General features: G+C 52.0%; 8 protein-coding genes and 1 non-coding gene across 9 annotated transcripts; 4 read left to right on the forward strand and 5 right to left on the reverse strand.

Moving 5' to 3' along the window:
• The first annotated feature begins 2,219 nt into the window (after positions 1–2,219).
• SODALDRAFT_334407 (hypothetical protein) lies at positions 2,220–3,700 on the forward strand. Its single transcript, XM_028612199.1, has 3 exons — positions 2,220–2,287; positions 2,489–2,676; positions 2,737–3,700. Exons 2-3 carry the CDS (start codon positions 2,560–2,562, stop codon positions 3,622–3,624), a joined length of 1,005 nt encoding a protein of 334 aa, XP_028465123.1. The 5' UTR covers positions 2,220–2,287; positions 2,489–2,559; the 3' UTR covers positions 3,625–3,700.
• A 581-nt stretch (positions 3,701–4,281) lies between these two features.
• On the forward strand, positions 4,282–5,194 carry SODALDRAFT_297417 (dUTP pyrophosphatase). The gene is made up of 2 exons (XM_028608820.1): positions 4,282–4,566; positions 4,650–5,194. Exons 1-2 carry the CDS (start codon positions 4,296–4,298, stop codon positions 4,925–4,927), a joined length of 549 nt encoding a protein of 182 aa, XP_028465124.1. The 5' UTR covers positions 4,282–4,295; the 3' UTR covers positions 4,928–5,194.
• On the reverse strand, positions 4,925–6,742 carry SODALDRAFT_194255 (pyridoxal kinase). The gene is made up of 5 exons (XM_028607153.1): positions 6,606–6,742; positions 6,527–6,537; positions 6,375–6,454; positions 5,951–6,290; positions 4,925–5,833 (listed from the first exon to the last, which is right to left on the reverse strand). Exons 1-5 carry the CDS (start codon positions 6,657–6,659, stop codon positions 5,239–5,241), a joined length of 1,080 nt encoding a protein of 359 aa, XP_028465125.1. The 5' UTR covers positions 6,660–6,742; the 3' UTR covers positions 4,925–5,238.
• A 1,025-nt stretch (positions 6,743–7,767) lies between these two features.
• Positions 7,768–8,987, reverse strand: SODALDRAFT_334409 (proliferating cell nuclear antigen). The gene is made up of 4 exons (XM_028612200.1): positions 8,907–8,987; positions 8,379–8,808; positions 8,027–8,316; positions 7,768–7,965 (listed from the first exon to the last, which is right to left on the reverse strand). The coding sequence occupies exons 1-4, from the start codon at positions 8,946–8,948 to the stop codon at positions 7,948–7,950; spliced, it is 780 nt and encodes a 259-aa protein (XP_028465126.1). The 5' UTR covers positions 8,949–8,987; the 3' UTR covers positions 7,768–7,947.
• A 716-nt stretch (positions 8,988–9,703) lies between these two features.
• Positions 9,704–12,137, reverse strand: SODALDRAFT_401088 (hypothetical protein; the record flags this gene model as incomplete). Its single annotated transcript, XM_028615329.1, has 5 exons — positions 9,704–10,633; positions 10,703–11,154; positions 11,247–11,722; positions 11,796–11,992; positions 12,089–12,137. 5 exons carry the CDS (start codon positions 12,135–12,137, stop codon positions 9,939–9,941), a joined length of 1,869 nt encoding a protein of 622 aa, XP_028465127.1. The 3' UTR covers positions 9,704–9,938.
• Positions 12,138–12,973: 836 nt separating this feature from the next.
• SODALDRAFT_194330 (hypothetical protein) lies at positions 12,974–13,775 on the forward strand. The gene is made up of 2 exons (XM_028607154.1): positions 12,974–13,191; positions 13,271–13,775. The coding sequence occupies exons 1-2, from the start codon at positions 13,120–13,122 to the stop codon at positions 13,559–13,561; spliced, it is 363 nt and encodes a 120-aa protein (XP_028465128.1). The 5' UTR covers positions 12,974–13,119; the 3' UTR covers positions 13,562–13,775.
• Positions 13,728–17,077, reverse strand: SODALDRAFT_334412 (GTP-binding protein). The gene has a single exon (XM_028612201.1). It carries the CDS (start codon positions 16,585–16,587, stop codon positions 13,990–13,992), a length of 2,598 nt encoding a protein of 865 aa, XP_028465129.1. The 5' UTR covers positions 16,588–17,077; the 3' UTR covers positions 13,728–13,989.
• A 434-nt stretch (positions 17,078–17,511) lies between these two features.
• Positions 17,512–17,626, reverse strand: SODALDRAFT_t145. Its single transcript has one exon. It is a non-coding gene; the product is annotated as a tRNA-Leu (tRNA).
• A 252-nt stretch (positions 17,627–17,878) lies between these two features.
• On the forward strand, positions 17,879–19,731 carry SODALDRAFT_334413 (hypothetical protein). The gene is made up of 3 exons (XM_028612202.1): positions 17,879–17,902; positions 18,035–19,550; positions 19,624–19,731. The coding sequence occupies exons 2-3, from the start codon at positions 18,222–18,224 to the stop codon at positions 19,681–19,683; spliced, it is 1,389 nt and encodes a 462-aa protein (XP_028465130.1). The 5' UTR covers positions 17,879–17,902; positions 18,035–18,221; the 3' UTR covers positions 19,684–19,731.
• Positions 19,732–19,752: the final 21 nt, after the last annotated feature.

Genomic DNA, 19,752 nt, shown 5'->3' on the forward strand with positions numbered 1-19,752 from the left:
CGTTAACTTATAGACACGGAGGGTCACGGGTAGGTCGGTAATATCGGTAAGCTCTTATTAGTCGATTAACTGCTATAACTAGTATATATTAATAGTCGTAATTAATCGGAATAATACTATATAGTATCGGTTAGAATAACGAATAAGAAGAAGAAGATAAAATTAGCTTATACTAAAGGATAGTTATATTAAAGCGTTAAAGCAGCTTTAATAAGACTATGCTTTTCTCCGCTATTCTAAAGCGTAACGAGTAGTTATATCCCGAATACTAGATCCTAACCTTATGCAATAGAGCTTCCGATATAATATTCGTGTGAAATCCCTCCACGACGACTATATCGTTAAGCTCTAAGTTAGCTTTCGGAGCACCTAAAGGTTTATTAAGGATTCCCTTAAGAAGCCGTTTACCTTTACTAATAATCGGAAAGTCGGTTATACCGGATTCAATAGATCCTTTTATAGGAATAAAGGAACCTAGAATAAGCAGGTCGATTAAGTTAATAAGGTGAGTTACGCCGTAATTATTAAGAAGAGTGCTCTATAAGAGCGGGTAAGGACTTAGTCGGAGCGCAGTATAAATCCTAGGGACCTCTTCTATAGTGTAGATAAGGGCGGGATCTAGGATAGTTATAATAACCTTCCCAGGATACCTATCTCCCTTACTATTACCGCTCTCCGAGCTTTCCTATCCCTTTTTTAATAGTTTTTCGCGTAAGCTTTTCCACTTTAGGAGCTTAATTTCCTTCCGTATCTCCTTACACCACTTATCGTTAATATAGGTATTAGATCTCTGCTTATATTTTCCGGTTAGAGCGTACTCTAGCTTATTATAGTGCTCTGGCTTCTATATATATTCGCGTTAATAGGGGTAATTAGTACTCTTCTTCTTAGGCTTCTTTCCGCCTTTATTATTATCTAAGCGGTCTCCTAGGGTTATATAAACGCCGTAGCGTATACTATCCGTGGTTAAAGCGCTTATAATAGCGTTAAACTCGCGGCCGTATATTAGAAGATCGGAAATCTCGTCGCCGCGGACCTTTTTTATTACTAGCTCCTAAAGCTTAGTTTCTATCTAAATAGGCGTAGACTTCTATCTAACTACTATAAGGAAGTTCCGAATAGTAGTAGGTCCTTTAATCTCGGCTACTTTTTACTAACGTGCGCGTCTAATAAGGGTATTTTACTCCGTATACTATATAGATACTTTAGTATTAGCTCGATAAGCATCTTATAGATACTTTTCGTATACTTATCTTACCTCTTCCTTTATATAAATACTGCTTAAAGCGAAGCTAGTTTTAAGTTCTTTTATTATATAGCGTAACGTAAAGTGTCGATTTTATTTTTCCTTTTCATAGCCGGGATATTTTTTAATAGCCTTTTTAATAGCTTATTAATAAGTAGAGGTCTTTACAGTGGTTTTAAGTAGTTAATTAGCCTTATCGAGCGCCTTAATAAGGCGACCGAGCTTTTGATTCTAGGCTATAGTCTATTAGTTCTTGATTTCGGCGAGGCGTATAAGCTCCTGCGTTAAGGGTATAATAGTATTATCGCCCTCGCCTTAGGAATACTATTCGCGTAGTTAATCCAGGGATTTAGATATAATATACTTAGGACGGTTATCTGGCTAATCCTTTTAGCTAGGATCGAGTAATACTTTGACCTCTATCCCTTACGTATATAACTGGATATAGAAGATCTAATCGGCCTATTACCGCGTGGATTTAAGGCGTAGGATACCGAGCGCTTTAGCCGTGATCTTAAGCTTATTCGATATAGTGTCGAGTAAGAGTTTAGCGAATAAGAGCTTATTATTAGGAGAGAGAGTGTAGGAGGGCTCCGTAATACTATAGAAGTATATAAAATTAAATATAGATAATAGATTAGTAGGAAGTTACTGGTTACTACTACTACCCGGGCTTATAACTATTAAATTAACGGGAGCGTGCCTATAGGGAGCGTTAATTCAGGAAATATATAATTATATTATCTATAAAAGAGAAGGAAAAAGGGGGCGGGTATACGTGTCCTAAATATATCTACCTCCTTCTAAGCGAGGATAGTAGGGCACCTCTAACTAATAGGAGAGCACTATACCGTGGCTCACGTGATAGAATATGATAATAATTCCCTTCCCGTATACAAAGGTATCCATTCGCAAAACGAGCTTCAAGGCAACCAACAGCGACCGGTATTGGTTTTTCTTGCACCGTCCTGCTCAAAGGGCCCCTCTGGTCTCTGTCTAGCTGCGTCTCGACTTCTCGACTTTTATACGAAATAGTAGCATGTAGGTCACACGCACTCGCGCATACCCTCTTTCACATGTGTCCATAAATAAAGCGTCAGGGACATGTGGTCGTGTTTCCGACTCCCCAAAACGCGTCGCCGGTTCCGTAGATAGCCACACTAAGGCCATTGGTTTATATTTTGGTCAATAGAACTTCCTACAAACAATATGGGGCGCCATTTATCTGACCCGCCGCTCCAGTGACATCTGATACGAAGCTCCCCCGCTCTCAAGGTTGCGGTCCATTTCGTGTTTGTTCAGGAGAAACAAACATGGAGAGGACACTCACTGGTCGAGACGCGACAGCAGCCAGACATGCTCTCAGCATGGAGCAAAGCTTGAAAGAGCTACAAGATAAAATCGAGGAGTACAAACAGGAGCTTGCGACTGTGAGATTACCCTCTCTTTCGGTTTCAGACGGTCGTTTCTCGTGCTGATTCCCTCCTCAGTTGCAACGCGAAGCAAAGCCTTGCAGCCCGGAGTTCTCCACATCCAAGCGAGCTCCGTTCGAGGTGATGAAGGCGGCCTTTGAAAGCGTGTCTCAGGAGGCGCCCTTTATGCCTTCTGCCACCTCTGTACTACCAGCGCTGTTGGCTCTACGCAAGACACACCAGACCATCGTCGAGACTAGGACGTACCTTGGAACCCAGACGACTTCCATCGACAAAATCAAGAGGCAGCTCGAAGCTGAGGCAACCAGTCTGAAAGAACAGCAGCTACTTACAACCAGCTTGGAGAACCGTATCCAGCGGCTGAAGGACAACCTCAACGTCCAGATGGAAATGGAGCCAGAACAGGTAGCTCGGGAGAGAGTCAACGAGCTGAAGGAGAAGAAGAAGCACTACGACCGGGAAAGAATCATGCTTTTTAAGGGTCTCAACAAGTTCATTGACGACCATCTGGCGGCGCAGCTCGCGGCGGAGGTTCTCGGTGGCCCTGTTGTGGGTGATATGATGGACATCGACTCGGACGACCTCGCCGCCGGGTTCACGAGCCATGGGCGTCCGAAGAAGGCCAAGAAAGCAAGGGGCGAAGACGAAGGCGGGTTGAGGCAGCGGCGGCTCGAGGAGGTCTGGGGCCCCGCTGTAGTTGAGCCCGGGCCCCGGGGCCATCCTGCGGACGAGACTGCGGCCGCCGGACAAGAACTGCGTGAATTGACAGAGGAGCTGCTCAACAGATTGGTTGAGTCGGGAGGCGATAGCTCCGCTGCATACGTCCGGTTACCAAAGGAGACGGCAGCCGCACGGTTTTTGGTTCGGTCCAAAGTTGCACAGTTCCATCCTAGGGATGCAACGCGGATCAAGCTGATCGATTTTGGCAAGGAACTGGATGATTAAGGAAATGTATTTCTTTCACAATACTTAACCCGAAGAATAGGAACAAACCACGTTGACAAATGTCTTCTTCCACCAAGGCAACTACGAAGTTTCGTAGGTAGCAAGAATTCAATGTTGAATGCGACCAAGATTGAGAGGTAACTACGAATAGAAGCTAAGGTTTTTGCCCAAGGTAGATATGAGCGCAGGCCCGCTCCTGATGCAGTTGTCCGGATTTTCATCTCAGTGTGAGGACCATTGCCTACCTAAGGTAAGGTAGGTAGTAAAACGTCCAATGTGAATATGAGTACCAAGTCTCCCTAATATTATCTTTTAGGTTTGCAACTTGAAGAGACGAAACAGTAAAAGTGAAGTACCGAGTAGGTAGATGCGACGATGCTTTGTCCGAAATACGTACCCGACAGCCGTGGGGACAATATCACAAATCCCACCAATAAGAGCGTTAATTAAAACCACTCAAGCTCAATGCCCGCCATTGGTCGACTTGGCTTCACCCTTACATTAGATACGCGTCGGGGTCGCGTCTTGCACTGAGCAGGACTGCCATGCCAATCTTGCAGATGAATATCATCCCTTCCTGCACTTTTCCCATCTCATACCCGATACACTTCACTCTCCCCCTGCTCCCGATTTCTTCTGGTCCGTGACACCACTGCACCGCGAAGGCCGACATGACCACTGCCGAATCCGTCACCTCCCCACCGACCTCTCCTCCCGCCAAACGTGTGAAGACCACTACAGACGAACATCCCAAGATGGCAACCTCAGAACAAGCCCCACCCCTCCTCGTCAAGAAGCTCTCTGATAAGGCTCGCCTGCCCACCCGTGGCTCCGCCTTCGCCGCCGGTTACGACCTCTACGCCGCCAAGGAGACCACCATCCCGGCCCGCGGCAAGGCCCTTGTTGACACGGATATTGCCATCTCCGTCCCGGCCGGAACCTGTTCGTTTCCCTCCCCCTTTTGCCTAAAGTACTTTTTCAACTAAGTGTATACGCTGACATGTGGTCGAAAACATATTTATAAGATGGCCGCATCGCCCCTCGTTCTGGTCTTGCTGCCAAACACTTCATTGACACGGGCGCCGGCGTTATCGATGCTGACTACCGCGGCCAAGTCAAGGTCCTGCTCTTCAACCATTCGGACACCGATTTCTCCGTCGCCGAGGGTGACCGTGTCGCTCAGCTCGTCATCGAGCGCATCTACACCCCGGAGGTTGTTGAAGTCGCCGAGCTGGAGGAGAGCGTGCGTGGAGCCGGCGGGTTTGGTAGCACGGGCGTGTCACTTGACAAGCCGGCAGCATGAGCCATGACCCCGAACTGACACAATATCACAATATCACGATGGACACCCGACATGAAGAACAGTTGCCTTTCCGAGGCCTGGGCAGCGAATCTGTAGTGGAACTCAATAGACCTGGACTATGGAAAACTGGTCCCAACTAGATGGTGGAATGAGACATGAATACCTATTGCATAACTAGGCTCCTCTTTTCTATATGGTCTTTGACTTCCAAGTCCCGTTCTATAAGTGTCTCTCCTTTTTTCCCCCCAAGTAACCAGCTTCATGCACGCTGTCTATCTATGCTCGAGCCCCCGGCTCAACACGACCCAACATTATATTGCCTTGGCCTTGAACACCACCTCGGGATTCCGCAAGCTGGCCACGTTCCTCACCAGCCGCAGCTCCGCATTCTTGCTCGTCAGCAAATGCGCCTTCTTCTTGCTCTCCTCCCCACCGTCCACCAACGCCGCCGCCGTTGTTGCCTTGGTCTTTTCCACGGCCACCGCCATCGCCTCCGCCGTCTTGGTGAGGACCTCATGCATGCTGCCCAGCACCCTCTCGACCGCCCGGACAAGGGGTAGCGACAGCACGTCGGCCTCGTCGCCGCTAAGCCACGACCGCCGCGTGCGCAGGTCGGAGGGCTCCTCCCAGATGGCCTGACGCATGCGCGCCGTCATGAGCGCGGCGAACATGTCGCCCGTGCCGCTGAAGTAGCAGTCGATCGCCGGGAACACAATCTTGAATAGGCGGGGGCGGAAATCCGACGTCATGGTGGAACCCACGACGGAGAGATGCTGAGGGGGCAGATCGGAAGTAGGTAGGCTGACAGAGGTGATGATGACGTGGGGAATACGGTACCGCCGGTGAAGCATCTCGATTGCTTCCTTCAAGGTGTCCATGTCGACGATTTTGACACCCGACAGAACCCTGCCTCTCTCCATCAGTATGGGAGCCTTAATGCATTTCTTCCATCTCTATCTCGGGAAAAGGGGGAGAAAGCAAAGAGAAAAAAAGAAAGAAAAAAAGGAAAGAATCCAGACGTACTCTGCCTCAAATTGGTTAGGCAATATTAGATCGGCATGCTCTATCAGGGCCTGGTATGCTGGCACGACTTCCTCGGCAACGTAAAGCCGGCCGTTGTCGCCCATGACAGGATCCAATACCCAGAAGAAACCTCCTGGCGAGGAGGATCCGGCTAAAGACTTCTCGCGCAGGTCCTCGCCAATCCGTCCCACTGCTGAAACAGCTTCGGCGCCGGGAATGTATCCGGAGAGCATCATGTCGAAGTCGTCGAGGTACGACTGCTTCAGACCATCATAGAGCGACGAGATTTCCTCGGCCGATACCTTGCTTCCCGTCCACTGATGGTAGCCAGTGTGATTACCTGACCACGCGGAACTGTCAATCATTTGTCCTTCAGGACTATGGGCAGAAAACGGGGAGATGGGTACGGTGGCTGTTCACATACTAAATTGGACGGTGTTTAGTGCCGCCACATCACATCCGAGGGACTGAAGGGTGAAGACGGCAATTTTGTTTCCGACATTTCTTTCGCCGTAGACGCCATTAGGTACTTCGTCCATCAATTTTGGCAGTGAGAGGAGTAATCATGGCACTCACCCGGAGACCACCTTGGACCGAGTTAGCATGTAAGTGTCAGGGGCGCTTTGAGGGTTGCATGTTTTCTGGTCAGGCTTACATGGCTTGCTATGGCCAATACCCGTGTCTCTGGAACAGGAAACTCGGAGGACATCTTGGAACTGCACGGTGCTGGTGTTGCAGCTAGCTCCTGGTACTTTGTGTGTATGACAGAGAATTTCCGTGTCGTCCCTGATAAATGTCGTGACTCCCTAAGGTAGAATACTTTGACTGATAAGATGGTCACGACATGTGAGTCAAGGGTTAAGGGAGATGTGATAACTAATGGCCGTAAGATAGAGGTGAGATACGGAGTGACCTGCAAGTAAAATTAGATGAACAATATCCTCTCATCTGAAGTTTATCCTTGAAAGGAAAACAAACAGCAGACTTGAGGTGAAATGTCCATCCGATTCGAATTGTAACTTGGAACCTATAAAGTACTCGCATCAGATACGCAGTTTCAAATTAATACCGATTGGATGTCCCGGGACAGTAACACCCCGCCATTCGCTGAGCGCCCCGCGCTAAACCAAAAACAGTAGTTATCTGGAATCCTTCTCTGCGGAATCATGTGATTAGCTGTCCACCGATGACGAGTACCAAAGTACTTCGGTGAAGTCGGTGAAGAGGGATTCATGGGTGGCTTTTTGAAAGCCGTTGATCGGATTCCAACAAACCATCCCGTTCCGCCCGAATTTATCAACTGACAACTTGGCAAATTCCAAGTCGCACGGAATCACTTCACATTTCTTCGTTGTTGACTTGGTTGCACCCGTCGATTGGTCAACATATGGACCGCGCCCCGCGGGAAGCGCAAGCTGCGGACCGGGCAGAATATCTCCTCTGTTGTCCGGCGGAGACTGGCGATGACTTCTTCTGTGGATGAACCCCAACCTTGGGTCCTGAAGCCTTCGCTCCGACACCGATAATTATACGTTGGGTAGTTGATGCGTATTACTTTATTAGCACACCGTTTTCACAACTTTGGGCTCCATCAAGACAACAACGTCCTCGATGAGGCAGATCTACCTTGGGCTTCATTTGCATCATCGATCGTTTGTGGGTTCAGGGTCGATATATATTGATCTGGTTGTTCAATGCACATAGACAGAAGGGTTATTTGCCCCAGACAAAAGTACAGGTGCTCAAGAAAAAAGAGAATCGGCGAAACATTTTGTCTTCATTATCATCTAATGCCATCAGATCCCGTCGTTTTATAACCCCCGCCTCCTGCACTTCCGCGGGCCACGGTGCCTCTCTCCTGTATCGTCCCGAAAAAAAAAATACGAACCTTGAACCTGAGTACGCAAACCCGGGTTCAATACCCTTAGTTCTCCATCAACGCCGGCCAGTCGCAAGTCCTTTCAGTCCCCACCACCATGTCTGCTAAAGGAGACCGTTTATTCCTCGTCACCAATCTGCAAAACATACAACTGTTAGCCTGATTCTCTTCACCTCGTATAAGAAAAGATAGCTTGCCTTGGGAGCCAGGTAGAAGCGCAGGTAGCTGCTTCCAGAGAGGTTGTACTCAACCAGGAGCGGTACCTCGTTCGAGAGGCAGATCTTGACCTGGTTGGAGAGCGCGGACGCCTTGCAGAAGTTGACGAGATATTTGAGGGAGAAGGTGAGAGCAACGGGCTCTGTCAGCTCAATGTCGACATTGTTCTCGGGCTTTTCCACGTTCGAGTGCGACCGCAGGGTCACGGCGCCGTTGCCGATGTCGCCGTTGCATGAAAATTTAATACCATCCTTGCTCGCGTCGATGGTCACTGCATAGGCAGAAAAACGTCAGTCTTCCGTGCCTCTTTCTTCCAGAGCCGCTTCTCCTTACCTGACTCGCTCATGGCAGCCAAATCAGTGCAGATGCGCTTGAACTCGGCAGCAGGCATGGCAATGGTAGCGGCGTATTCCGTCTCGGGGATGCCCAAGTGCTCCTGGTCGATGTCCATGAGCTTGAGGTCATACTCGCTGATACGGTCGTTGTCGCTGCTCTCGAACACGAGGTTCAGGCTGTCCGGGGCATCCTCAGCCTTCATGGTGAGTACGTCCTCGTTCTGGGCCGCGCGTAGCACCTTGGTAAGGGAGGTCAGGTTGACGCCGAGAGCGATGTTGCGGTCGCAGCGGTACGGGGAGAAGGCCTCGGCCTTGAGCATCATGGATACGAGGGCAACGTGGGAGTTGTCCATGGCCTGCAGGGCAACGCCCGAGTCATTGCAGTCAAAATTGCAGTCCTGAACGAGGTCCTTGATAGCATCCACGACCTATGACGAGAAAAGACTGATGTTAGCGTTGTCTTTTTCGTGGAGGGGCGGCGGAAATCCCGCTCGGCATGGCGGATAGATAGAGGACCAAAACATACCTTCTTCAGGATGTTAGCCTGCTCGAGCCGCGCTTCTAACATTTTCGCGACGGTGACGGTGTTAAGTAGAAAAAGTGGCGGGGTAGATCGTCAAAAGGATCGTGTCGTATTGGCAACTGGCTGCCGGGTATAATGGAGGAGAAATTGAGGAGCAGGCTCAGATCAAGGTAACAGAAGAAGAAAAAGCGCTAAAGAGACTTGATGAAATGAAGTGAATGGTATGACAGGCCAAGTAGAAAGGCAGAAGTTTGGAAGTGACGGTGTTCTGTGGAGGATGCTGTATCAAGAGGGTTGAAGATGTGGAAAGGGAGGAGGGGGAATAATTCGTTAGGGAAACCAACTTCGAAAAGGTTCGTGTAATCGACGACGCGCGCGGTCAACGCGCATTCTGTGTGGCCGGGGTTTAATGGGTTTCGGGGCAGACGCGTCTGTGGCCCTCTGATTACATCATCAGCATGAGGTCTCCGTGTTTGTACTCCGTGCGAAGTGATTGTCTGTACGGCTGCCTGCTGTGTGCAACTTCTGCGAACACACACCGCAAGGGAATTATCATGTATGTCTAATCCGAATACGGGGTATTGAAAAATCAACTACTCCATCCCCCAGGTTGACTGTGACATATGGAAAGAGGTGGTTTTCAGCCTCGGAATCCCAGCGCCAAGTAATAAATAATATATACAGAGAGCATCGTGATCCCACAAACGACGCCGGACGCGCCTCCGCCCATGTGGCCGCGTCTTGAAACCAAGCCATGTCTATATGAGATGTTGAAAACGAGAGACGAGCAGCCCAGCAGTAACTGGAGCAAGAGATATACAATGTGTAAAAGGAAAATCGACAAGTGAAGGGATGGGGGATTAGGAGGGAGCAAAGGTCCAGCCGGGATAAAACGAAAAGAAAATAAATCAGTTTCCTTCCCCCCACCAAAAAACGCCGATTCATAAAGAAGGAATTGCCGATAACTGCGCTTGTCTAAGTTAAACTGTTTGTCGTCATGACTTGTAGAAATCTTCGGGTCAGTTTGGGAGTCCGTCACAAGGACGTGATACGTGCCCCTGCCGACCGAGTTGGTGTCGTGTTGGTCCTGGGTCTGGTAGCTTTTCGAGGCCTGAGACTAATAACCGTCTCAAGTTCGCGGAGCATGCCCCTTGTCGCCTCGGCACTCTCCCTAGCTGTCTCTCTCTTTTCCCGGTCTTCCTTCATCTTAGCGATTCGTTCTTCTCGAGTGAGGAGGCTTCGTGGTCTCGGCATGGCCACGGCCTCGAAGACCTCGTCGCTGTCTGCATTACTGCTTCCGTCAATGCTAGCAGCCGAATCCCCAGTCAGTGCTTTAAGGGCCTCCAACGCGCCGCCAGCCCCACCGCCATGCTCGATGGCCGTGGGACCACTGAGAGAGCTGGCGGGGGAGAGCAGAGTGCTCATCGAGGAGAGACGCTTCTCATTTCGATCAATACCCATGGCTAAGGCTGCCTTGCCCTCCTCCCAAGCCTGCATCAAGGCCTTGAGGTCGACGCCGATCGACTCGTACTGGGCCATGAGATTCGACCCGAGCTCGGAGATGTCATCCGATTCGTTGAGGGTCCTGTCCGATTCCTCCCGCAGAAGATGAAGCTTCGCTTGCAATCCACGAATGCCCGTGGATAGAGAATTTAGCTTGTGTAGTTGCCCTCTCCATCGCTCGCGTCCGGGAGTCAGGGGCATTTTAGGAGTTGGCGGAACAGGGAAGGCTTCGGGGTTACGTTAGCTTGGATAAGAAAGGATCGTTATATCATATGACACGTGGAAGTGGGACTAACATTCTTCTTCGCTCAGTATCGACCTGAGCCTTTCGTAGTTTAAGGATGTGATGGAGTTGAGCGTTCGGATGGCTTCGACGGCCGTCGTCCACCTCAGAAGATCGTTGCTGTCACCGCTCGCGTCGAGTGCAAGTAGCGCACAAAGAAACATCTTGCGAATCGTATGGAACCTGGCTGCCGCGATCTTCAGCGACCTCAACGACTCGGTATCTTCCGGGTCAGTCTCTGCCAGTCCCTGCATGACGTCGGAGATGTCCAAGTCACTGATGTCGTAAACATCGTAGTACTTCTCCAGATTAAGCTGCTCGGAAAAGCCCTTCACGACGGCGAAGGTTTGGTTATAGTTCTGTAGAGCTTCCGAGAAACATAATCTCAGAGCCTTTCGTAGGCGCACACATCTCCGTGTCTGCGTACGGTTCTCGATACGGCTGATGGGTGGGAGTGGCGCGCTTCTGAGCCCATTGTTAGCACTGCGTCAAGATATCAAGGACCGAAGACAGTCCAAACAGCCAGGAAGGAAACGGAGAGAGATATTCTAGCTCACATCCTGTAGCCACGGGAAACCAGCTCTACTTCCTGAATAAGAGATATAGCCGCTGAGGTGGCATCGTCGAATTCCTGGGAGTTGGAGACCAAGGAGGCGATCTCGGACAGTGCTTGGTGTCGACGATATCGCAGCCACTGCCGCCGCATGAACACCCGGGCGACGCCCACTGCGATGACGCCAAAGAAGAGCACGAGGGCAAGCCGTCTCTTGTTCAGAGGCCCCCCACTCAGTAGCCAGTTGATCGTGAGAGCGATCGCAAGAGCCGCCACGACGGCACCAATCGCGCCTGTCGTATCGAGGAATCCGATAGCGTCATCATAGCCATTGGTCGCGTGTGTAAGCCGGCGCGCTGGTGTATGCTTCTGGCCGCTTATCGAGTAGCCGCTTAGGAGCTGGGATGCGACGATGGTGTAGCGAAACTGCTCGAGGAACTTGGTATTGTCCGCACGGTCTATCCTGGATGCTACGGCCGTCTGGGATCGGGGAAAAACGGAGAGGATGTCAGCCTCAAGTGTAGCGGTCGTAGAAATAGAGCTGGGTACGCACCGAGCAACTTTTCCTCCAGGTATCGACTGACGACCTCTTTGGGACCTCGAGAGTCAGAGATGCGGGGATTTTAGAACGGAATCGGGTTTTCACCAACGGCCGGCCTGTAGGTGCAAACCCGGGGCTAGATGGAGGGGAGATATGATGGTCGGACTCGGCCGATTGTGCCCACTCTGCATGGTCGTCCTCGCCTTCATCTGCACGTTCCCTGACATTAGTTACGGTACTGTGGATGATGGACGGCAGTTCAGGGGAGCTGAATGGGTGCAAAGGTCTGTTCCACCAAGACATACCGCGGAGATAGTCGGCGAGAGGGGACTGATCAAAGACGACGGACTCCATCTAATGGCCTGGGGATTGTCAAGGCGGCTTTCACATGCAGCAAAGCCATCTGCAGCCTCGACGAGTCGAAGGCGCCGGCGTCGCGGGTTCGATATTTGCTATGTCTATTCTTTGAAGACTCGATATGTATTCGGTGTATTTATTAATCGATGATTTCTGGGTTTGATGTAAGACGTCGTGGATATAAAGCGTCCAGTTGGCGGGAGATGCGATCTAGACCACCCAGTCGGAGAGGGGAATTGTTGGAGGAGGCGAAGGCGGAGTTGAAGACGGAGGTGAAGACGGAGGTGAAGACGGAGGTGAAGACGAAGGAAGGTGGAGGTGGTGAAGTCACGTTGGAATCTCCTACCTAAGGTACCTTACCTTAGGCGAGATGTATTGTTCGGATGTACACCGTACTCCGTACATGAAGGGTATTCACGAACGAGTCGACGGATGAAATATACGAAGTGACAAAACTGCAGGTACTAGGAGCCTCTTCTACATGTACGGAATAAGGGTGCAATTTTAGAAAAGCACACGTTGTCCCCTCTGGATGTCGGATCTTTCCAGCGGCTGCAGGAATAGGGGAACAATCGACACAATTAGACCACACTTGCGTCCACGCATTGCGATTGCGCATTCGTTATTCATGTGTTTATTTGCCATGTTGCAGGGGTGCTCGGCGCAAAGCGAGCGAGCACAAGCTATTTTAGGACAAAGCGCCGGTCCACTAACACTGTCCTGTCTGGACGTTGCGTCACTAACACGACTATGTATATGATTGCCCATTATCACGTGATCAGGTAGCTTGTACTTTATTTACGGTACCTAGGTACTGAGCTAAGCTTGCATCACGACAGAGCTGAGCTGCGATGGGCTTCTAACTGTGCTCAGAAAACGAGCAAATACAATACTGCAGAGAGGGCACATCGCAAATTCATCGCGCCTAATTATTGTTTGAACGAACTCCAAGTCAGCGAACTCTCGGTCTCCCGCAGCCATGTCGCGCCAACAGGAGCGAGAGGCCCAGATCTACCCCATCGTATCCGAAGCCGTCATCCACAACACGAAGGTATGGGAGCTCCCCCCTCCCACTTGCCCTTAGGCGCGAAAATCGCCCTGCTGACTCGAACGCTTTGCGGTCCTTGTAGATTCTAACGAACCTCCAAAATGTCACCGCGTCCCTCTTCGGCGTAGCCGCCGGTATTCTGGGCCTCGAATCGTACGCCGGGTTCCTCTTCTACTTCGCCTTCGCCACCTTGGTCACCTTCCTCACATACGTCCTCCGGATTGCTCCCGAATCGATTTCCGCTGGATTGCCGCTCTTTGACACCTCGCGGTTCTTTCGGCGAGCTGTCGACTTTTGGATCGGTGCGGTGTTTAGTGGGCTGCCGGGGTTCATTCTGACTTGGACACTATTTTACGGCATCGTCAGAGCCTGATTGTGTCTGGACAAAAAAGAAGGAAAGGGTGGTCTGGTTGTATGGAGGGGAAACGAGATCCTCTTGGCGTCGCGGAGTCTATCCGAGGTTATGATTTCTTAGGTATTGATCGACCGTCTTATTCACAAACGCCTGCTTTCAGGAAGGGTATCTCGACAGTGTCGCGAATATTGATCTACTTTGATTGCGCTCGACAGTTGCAGAACCCTTCGGAAATGAATAACTTCATCTATGACAACCACTCCTGAGTTTTGGTTTTCTCCAGGCATTAAGAGATTGAGAAGCCGACACCACCAGGTTTCGAAGACAAAAAGTAACGACAGAAATACTAAAAGACTGAAAGAACCGATAGGCGGAAACAGTTGTAATCAAGACGCTGTTCAAATCCAGGAAAAGCGGCTTGGAGAAAAGACAACCCGACACACGCTTCAGTCGACAATTTCCACGACGCTGCCAACAAACCCTTCAAGACCAGATCGATCATTGCGACCCCCTTCAAGTAGAATGATCGGAGATCCAAGCTCAACCCACTCCCTGCTACTCAGAAGCTCTAGAACGACCTCTGTACCTCTCACATCCACGCCATCGCCCTCTTCCTGGTCAACCGCGAATATCTCCTCGGCGTCTTCCACATCCCCCGGCTTCTGCTTCCGGTCTGGGCCGACGAGAACAGACGAGAGCCCCAGCACCCGCGCAGCCGCACGAACCGTCCCGCAATAGACATTCACCAAAGAGCCCACCAAAAGGGAAGACGCATCGGGGTCTCTGAAGTGCGCAGTCAGACCGCTAGCTGCCTGGAGAGACAGACCCGTGTTCAGCATGTGGCTGGAAGGGACCGCAAGGACCATCCCCTTCCGTATCCGGGGGACATCTCGAGGTCGCGGCTCGCTGTTGTCCGCGGAATCCTTGGGCGGCGGTAGGTCGAGCAGGATGCCGATAGTGCCAACCTGGCCAGCCTCCAGCGTTCTCACGGCCAGTCGCAAGTTACGGATGCTGACAATTTTGGCATTGTGCCACTCGCCCTTGATGGCAGAAGCGGCAACCGCGTTTCGTATAGCTATCTTGGCCAGCTCGGCCGACGACGGATGGGATATGGAAAGCCCATAACCCCCGGGAGACGGACGCTCATCTGGTGTCGTGCCCTTGGGATCATCTCCACCTGAAGGAAATGGCCCCACGACGATCGCATCTCCAACGGATAATTGTCCAAATCGGAGGTAGCCCGAGACAACGATGGCCAAATCCGACCGGCTCGAGTTGTCAGCTACCGTGCCGAAGTCCGCCGGCCGGCTGAACGTATCATCGATATGAAATGCGCTCGCAGGCTGCTCTGGATTCAGCGCCATCCCCACGTAATCGCGAGGTGTGGGGGTAGCGGGGAGAGGTAAATTCGCAAGTAGAGCGTGTGTGAGTCCGACCCCGGAACCGTCCACAGAACTTGTCAGGACGATGGGAACGAACTTGAGCAGGTCTCCGTATTCCTTCATTTCCTTGACCACCCCTTGTGCCTTCGCCATGTCCACCTCCGGAATGTTCGTGACGTCTTGGTGGCCATTCTGTCCGGGTTGCAGAATTTTGGGAATGCGACCAGCCCCCTTGATGAGGGTTAGGACTTTCCCCAGAACACGCTGCAAGCTTGTCTTTGTAGCTAGATCCAACTTGGTGATGACAACAACGAGCGGCGTTTGGAGTCTGAGACATAGCTCTAGATGAGCTTTGGCGAGATCCACGCCAGCACCAGCAGTGCCGAGGACGTCTTGGGCAGAAGAACTCAGGCCGTCTTTGGCTGAGTTGGCCTCTGCATCGTCCGCCGCTAGGCATAGCACGGTCCACTGAGGGGCCCAGCCAAACAAGCCCCTTAAGATGGTCCGACGAAAGCGCGGATGGCCGGCCGAGTCAGAGACAAAAACAAGGCGGCCGTTTTCCGACTCATAATGGATATCGAGCCATGATTCTATGTGTGACTGGGCGTAGTTGATCACGGTGTCGTCCAGGTATCCTATAAGCTCTTGGGCGACCGAGCTGGTCATACCGGAGGCAACCTCATGACGGTGCTTGAACAGACTCAGCCTGCTGCGCCCACGACCGTTGTCGAGAGTACCTGTGGACAAAGTACCGAGGAGAGTCGATTTTCCAGACGTCGTCGGGCCCGTAAGCGTAACCCGCAGCTGGTCCGTAGTTGAGCGGGCTTGGCTAGGCGGTTCAAGGGAGCGAACTTCGCTCGAGGCGTTGTCTCCATGAGCTACGACTGCACTTTCTCTGTGCCGGGAACCAAAGTCCGGCACCACAAAAGCTTCGGCGACCCATAAACTGTCGTGCCGCAGGATTTGGGCCGGTTGCGAGGCAGCGATGTCGACCAACTCAGAGGTCTCCAGCCACTCGCATTCCCCCACGATGACATAGCGAAGAATCTCGACGCGGCAGCCCAAGGTGGCGGCCATAACTCGTAGGGTGGTGATGCTCTCGTCCATCTCGTCCTTGGTCAGACCAACAAGCGTACCGTCGTCGGAGACTCCGATTTCGTACAGCGCACCACGGGATTCTTCCAGTCCCGGGAGAGGCGGCTGGGGGGTAAGGGCTTGACTCAGATCGACCGTGTCATCGGGCAACTGCGGTATAACGAGGTCCTTTGGCTTCAAGACGTGACAAGGAGAAGACTGCTGGAGACGCCACAGGAGTTGGTTTGTGAGCTGCTGGAGGCGCACTTGACGCGACTGGTTTGAGGAGGACAAGGACCGAGGTTCGATCTGGGTCCGGTGGACAGCGGGCATGGTGCTCATGGACTTGTATTTCCTGCGGGCCCGTAGCAGCAGGTGAAGCTTGTATTCGGTAGGGCCCTCTTGCGGCTCGGCTTCAAGTTTTGTTACGCCATAATCGGCGAGCTTGGCCGGCTCCAGGGGCTTCGAAGTGTCTGAAATGGTCTGGACAGGAGTCGATTTCCTTCTGGCAGAGTCTTCCGCACCAGCCCAAGGAGAGGAAACCCTCTGGGGGTCGGCCTCGAAAGTGAAGATAGAGCCCGAGGCCATTTTGCCAAGGTATACAAAGGGGGGCTTGTGTGTAAGGCGACGTTCGGGGAGGTTGATAGAGCGATGATGGTGAGTAAGGACTGGGACTGGCAGCAAAGGTCGTCGTCGTCTACGCGGTCATGAGCAGTGTAGCAGCTAATGCATTCAATATAGAGAGAGGTCCATAGGTGTATAAGTGAGGTATCATCTTGGTGATCCGATCTCGTAATACTTAAAAGAAACCGGTGATTAAGGTAATATGCGCTGAACTTGGTGTTTTCAAGCGGTGACCAGCAACGAGAGAACGAAGCCTTGTCGAGGTTCAGTTAAGAGACAATGACATGGCAATGCTGATAAGAGTGACGAAGGCTGACTGTTCAAAGGGTGTTGACGCTCTTCATACTGGGATTTGGTGAAGAAACCAAGAGGGGAAATTTTGATGGATCAACAGACTGGAACTACTTCGTATGGAAGTGAGTCTTCCGACAGTCGTATTCGGTGACTGTGACGCAGACCGAGCGGTGGACAAACAAGACAGAACAGATATTATGGCACGACCCAGACAACAGATTGGGGACAGAGTATCCGCACGGATACGTACAGTGTACTGCATCTTGTCGAGGCTTATGTGGGTCCCTGTTGCCGTTGATTACTGGGGCTTACAGTATGGAAGGCACAGTGTACAGGTATGGTTATGAGTAACAAATACCTAGTGCTTTGACTGCACCTTCTGTCTCCATGGTTGGGAGGAAGGTAGTAGGTAATAAAAACGCTGTAAGAAGGGACACCACAAATGATTACCGGTTCTTGCAGTGACTTGTTATACCTTAGCTTTGTTCATTACTCACCTGATGAAAGCCTAGGACTTTGATCATTCGAACACATGTAAGAGAGAAAGGAATCAAAAGACGGAAAGAGAAAAAGAAAAAGGACAAAAAGTATAATTGACAAGGATGGGATTCGAACCCATGCGTGTTGCCACAATGGAAAAGCCCTCTTGGAGGGAAAGTGTACAAGAGTAAACTTGAGTCCATCACCTTAACCACTCGGTCACCTTGCCTACGTAATTGATACGATGTTTGCCCACATGAACTTTATTAACCACAAGGCCTTCCCTTCCCCACTTATGCAGCCACAAGCGATAGTACCTAATCGTGCCGCAGCCCAATAAGTTACTTCTCGGACGTCTTACGGCAAGAACCTCATACTCTTAGCCCTGAGTATAAAACATTCTTCACTGCTCATTTTATGATTACGGCCTTCAGTGTATGGAGCACGAGTTCGCCAAGGCATCTCCAGATATGGTGTCTTTCTTCACTGAGTGGCTGCCTTTAAGGTCCTTGGTCCTTGGTCCCTGGGGCGAGCTGTCTGGCTCAGCCCCAAACTCAGCCCCGCCTAAGAACACCCCGCACCCCCCAACCGAAACACCAACACAAACGCTAACCCTTTGGTGTACCCCTGTACCTAGTTACACCTTTGCCACAGGTACAGTACGGAGTTACCTCTAACCGCCTTGATACCGCCACAAAACCTCCCGCCTCCCCCCCTATTATTCGCCTTACCGACCAACATCATCACCCTACAGTATTCTTCCTCTGCCTGGCCTTCAGTCGCTCGACACATCCTCTACGTATTAGCTTCGGGCGTCAATAATAATGAAGAAGTTTGGGTTTGGCAAGAAAGACGTCAATGCCGGCGACGAAGATGCGTCTCGAAACGCACTCTTCGGTCGGAAGAAGCAATCCCCAGCACCCATGAACGACAATCCCTACGCTCGGGCAGGCCCCAGCAACGACCCCTATGCTCAAAGCTCAAAGTCCGCCAGTCCGGCTCCCTCCCAACAATCCCGCGCTGGGCTTCCTTCCGGTCCCGGCGGCCTTCGCCGCGACCCCTCCTCCAGCAGTGCATCCAGCTACTCCCAGCCTCCTCCCCCTTACGGCGCGTCCGACCCCAGCGAACGCTCGACTGGCCGGTACGGCGCCGACACATACGGCGCAGCGGGCGGCTACGGTGACAACCGGTACGATACCGGAAGCGGTCCTGGTGCAAACCGATACGGGCCGGCCGCGAGTGCATCGCGAAGACCCGGCGGCTACGGAGGCCTAGGCCCGGCGGGTGATGGCGACTCTGACGCTCAACGGGACCAGCTTTTCTCGGGCGCGCAGCAACGGCAACAGCAACAGCAACATCAACAACCACGACAAGGTGCTTCGCCAGTCCAAGGCCAGACTGCTGGCGGCGGCGGCGGCAGCAGCAGCGGTTACGGCCAGTCCGGGGCCTCGGCAGCCGACCCCTACGGCGGATACGGGGCAGAGCGACAGCTCACGGAAGAAGAGTTGGAGGAGCAAGAGGTGAAGCACGTCAAGAAGCAGATCCAGGACACGAGGCAGGAGTCGATCCAGTCCCTCAACCGGTCCATTGCTCTCGCCAACCAAGCAGCCGACACGGGCATCAACACGATGAGCATGCTAGCCCGGGACGAGGAGCGGCTGATCAACACGGAGAAGCGGCTCGACGAGGCGGCCAACTACAACAAGATCGGGGCCGAGAAGGCCAAGAAGCTCAAGCACCTCAACCGCAGCATGTTTGCCGTCCACGTGTCCAACCCCTTCACGTCGCAGCGGCGCACCGCCGAGTACGAGGAGTCGGTGCTGGAGAGCCACCGCACCGAACGCGAGCTGCGCCAGGCCACCCGCAAGAACGCGTGGGATTCGAACCAGCAGATGGATAAGTCGCTGAGGAACCTCGAGCTGGGACCTGCCGCGCCGCGTCGGGACTATAGGCCATCGGCAGCCGAGACCAACAAATACGTCTTCACCGACGATGATGACGAGGAGAACGCCCAGGCACTCGACGACGAGGCCACGATTTCGCGGCAGATGGGCGAGCTTGGCGGTGCAGTCAGCTTACTCAATCGGGTAGCCAAGGCGCAGTCTCAGACTGTTCAGAGGCAGATCGTATCCGCCGACAGGATTAACGAGAAGGTAAGGCGGTCCTACCGACCAACTACGAACCCTCCGGACAGAAGGATAACCGATGCTAACAAACTGGGGATAGACCGACATGGTGGACGATGGTGTGCGCGTCAACAGGGCTCGTTTGGACCGCATCAAGTAATCAGGCCGGCCGGTGCATGGCATGGCATGGCTTGGCTTGGCCAGAGAGATATAGAACGAAGCATGAAAA

Source organism: Sodiomyces alkalinus (assembly GCF_003711515.1).
Source record: "Sodiomyces alkalinus F11 unplaced genomic scaffold SODALscaffold_7, whole genome shotgun sequence".
Lineage (NCBI taxonomy): Eukaryota > Fungi > Ascomycota > Sordariomycetes > Glomerellales > Plectosphaerellaceae > Sodiomyces > Sodiomyces alkalinus.

What these genes read in the sequence shown, in the direction of transcription:
- SODALDRAFT_334412 (XM_028612201.1), bottom strand. Translation starts at nt 16,587, where the DNA reads ATGGCCTCGGGCTCTATCTTCACTTTCGAGGCCGACCCCCAGAGGGTT.
- SODALDRAFT_297417 (XM_028608820.1), top strand. Translation starts at nt 4,296, where the DNA reads ATGACCACTGCCGAATCCGTCACCTCCCCACCGACCTCTCCTCCCGCC. An exon ending in CTCCGTCCCGGCCGGAACCT is followed by an intron (nt 4,567 to 4,649) that starts GTTCGTTTCCCT and finishes CATATTTATAAG; the next exon opens with ATGGCCGCATCGCCCCTCGT.
- SODALDRAFT_194330 (XM_028607154.1), top strand. Translation starts at nt 13,120, where the DNA reads ATGTCGCGCCAACAGGAGCGAGAGGCCCAGATCTACCCCATCGTATCC. An exon ending in CCGTCATCCACAACACGAAG is followed by an intron (nt 13,192 to 13,270) that starts GTATGGGAGCTC and finishes CGGTCCTTGTAG; the next exon opens with ATTCTAACGAACCTCCAAAA.
- SODALDRAFT_334407 (XM_028612199.1), top strand. Translation starts at nt 2,560, where the DNA reads ATGGAGAGGACACTCACTGGTCGAGACGCGACAGCAGCCAGACATGCT. An exon ending in ACAAACAGGAGCTTGCGACT is followed by an intron (nt 2,677 to 2,736) that starts GTGAGATTACCC and finishes TTCCCTCCTCAG; the next exon opens with TTGCAACGCGAAGCAAAGCC.
- SODALDRAFT_334413 (XM_028612202.1), top strand. Translation starts at nt 18,222, where the DNA reads ATGAAGAAGTTTGGGTTTGGCAAGAAAGACGTCAATGCCGGCGACGAA. An exon ending in CCGACAGGATTAACGAGAAG is followed by an intron (nt 19,551 to 19,623) that starts GTAAGGCGGTCC and finishes AACTGGGGATAG; the next exon opens with ACCGACATGGTGGACGATGG.
- SODALDRAFT_194255 (XM_028607153.1), bottom strand. Translation starts at nt 6,659, where the DNA reads ATGTCCTCCGAGTTTCCTGTTCCAGAGACACGGGTATTGGCCATAGCA. An exon ending in ACTAAACACCGTCCAATTTA is followed by an intron (nt 6,291 to 6,374) that starts GTATGTGAACAG and finishes CCGCGTGGTCAG; the next exon opens with GTAATCACACTGGCTACCAT. An exon ending in CCTAACCAATTTGAGGCAGA is followed by an intron (nt 5,834 to 5,950) that starts GTACGTCTGGAT and finishes GGAGAGAGGCAG; the next exon opens with GGTTCTGTCGGGTGTCAAAA.
- SODALDRAFT_334409 (XM_028612200.1), bottom strand. Translation starts at nt 8,948, where the DNA reads ATGTTAGAAGCGCGGCTCGAGCAGGCTAACATCCTGAAGAAG. An exon ending in AGGCTAACATCCTGAAGAAG is followed by an intron (nt 8,809 to 8,906) that starts GTATGTTTTGGT and finishes TTCTCGTCATAG; the next exon opens with GTCGTGGATGCTATCAAGGA. An exon ending in GGCTGCCATGAGCGAGTCAG is followed by an intron (nt 8,317 to 8,378) that starts GTAAGGAGAAGC and finishes CTGCCTATGCAG; the next exon opens with TGACCATCGACGCGAGCAAG.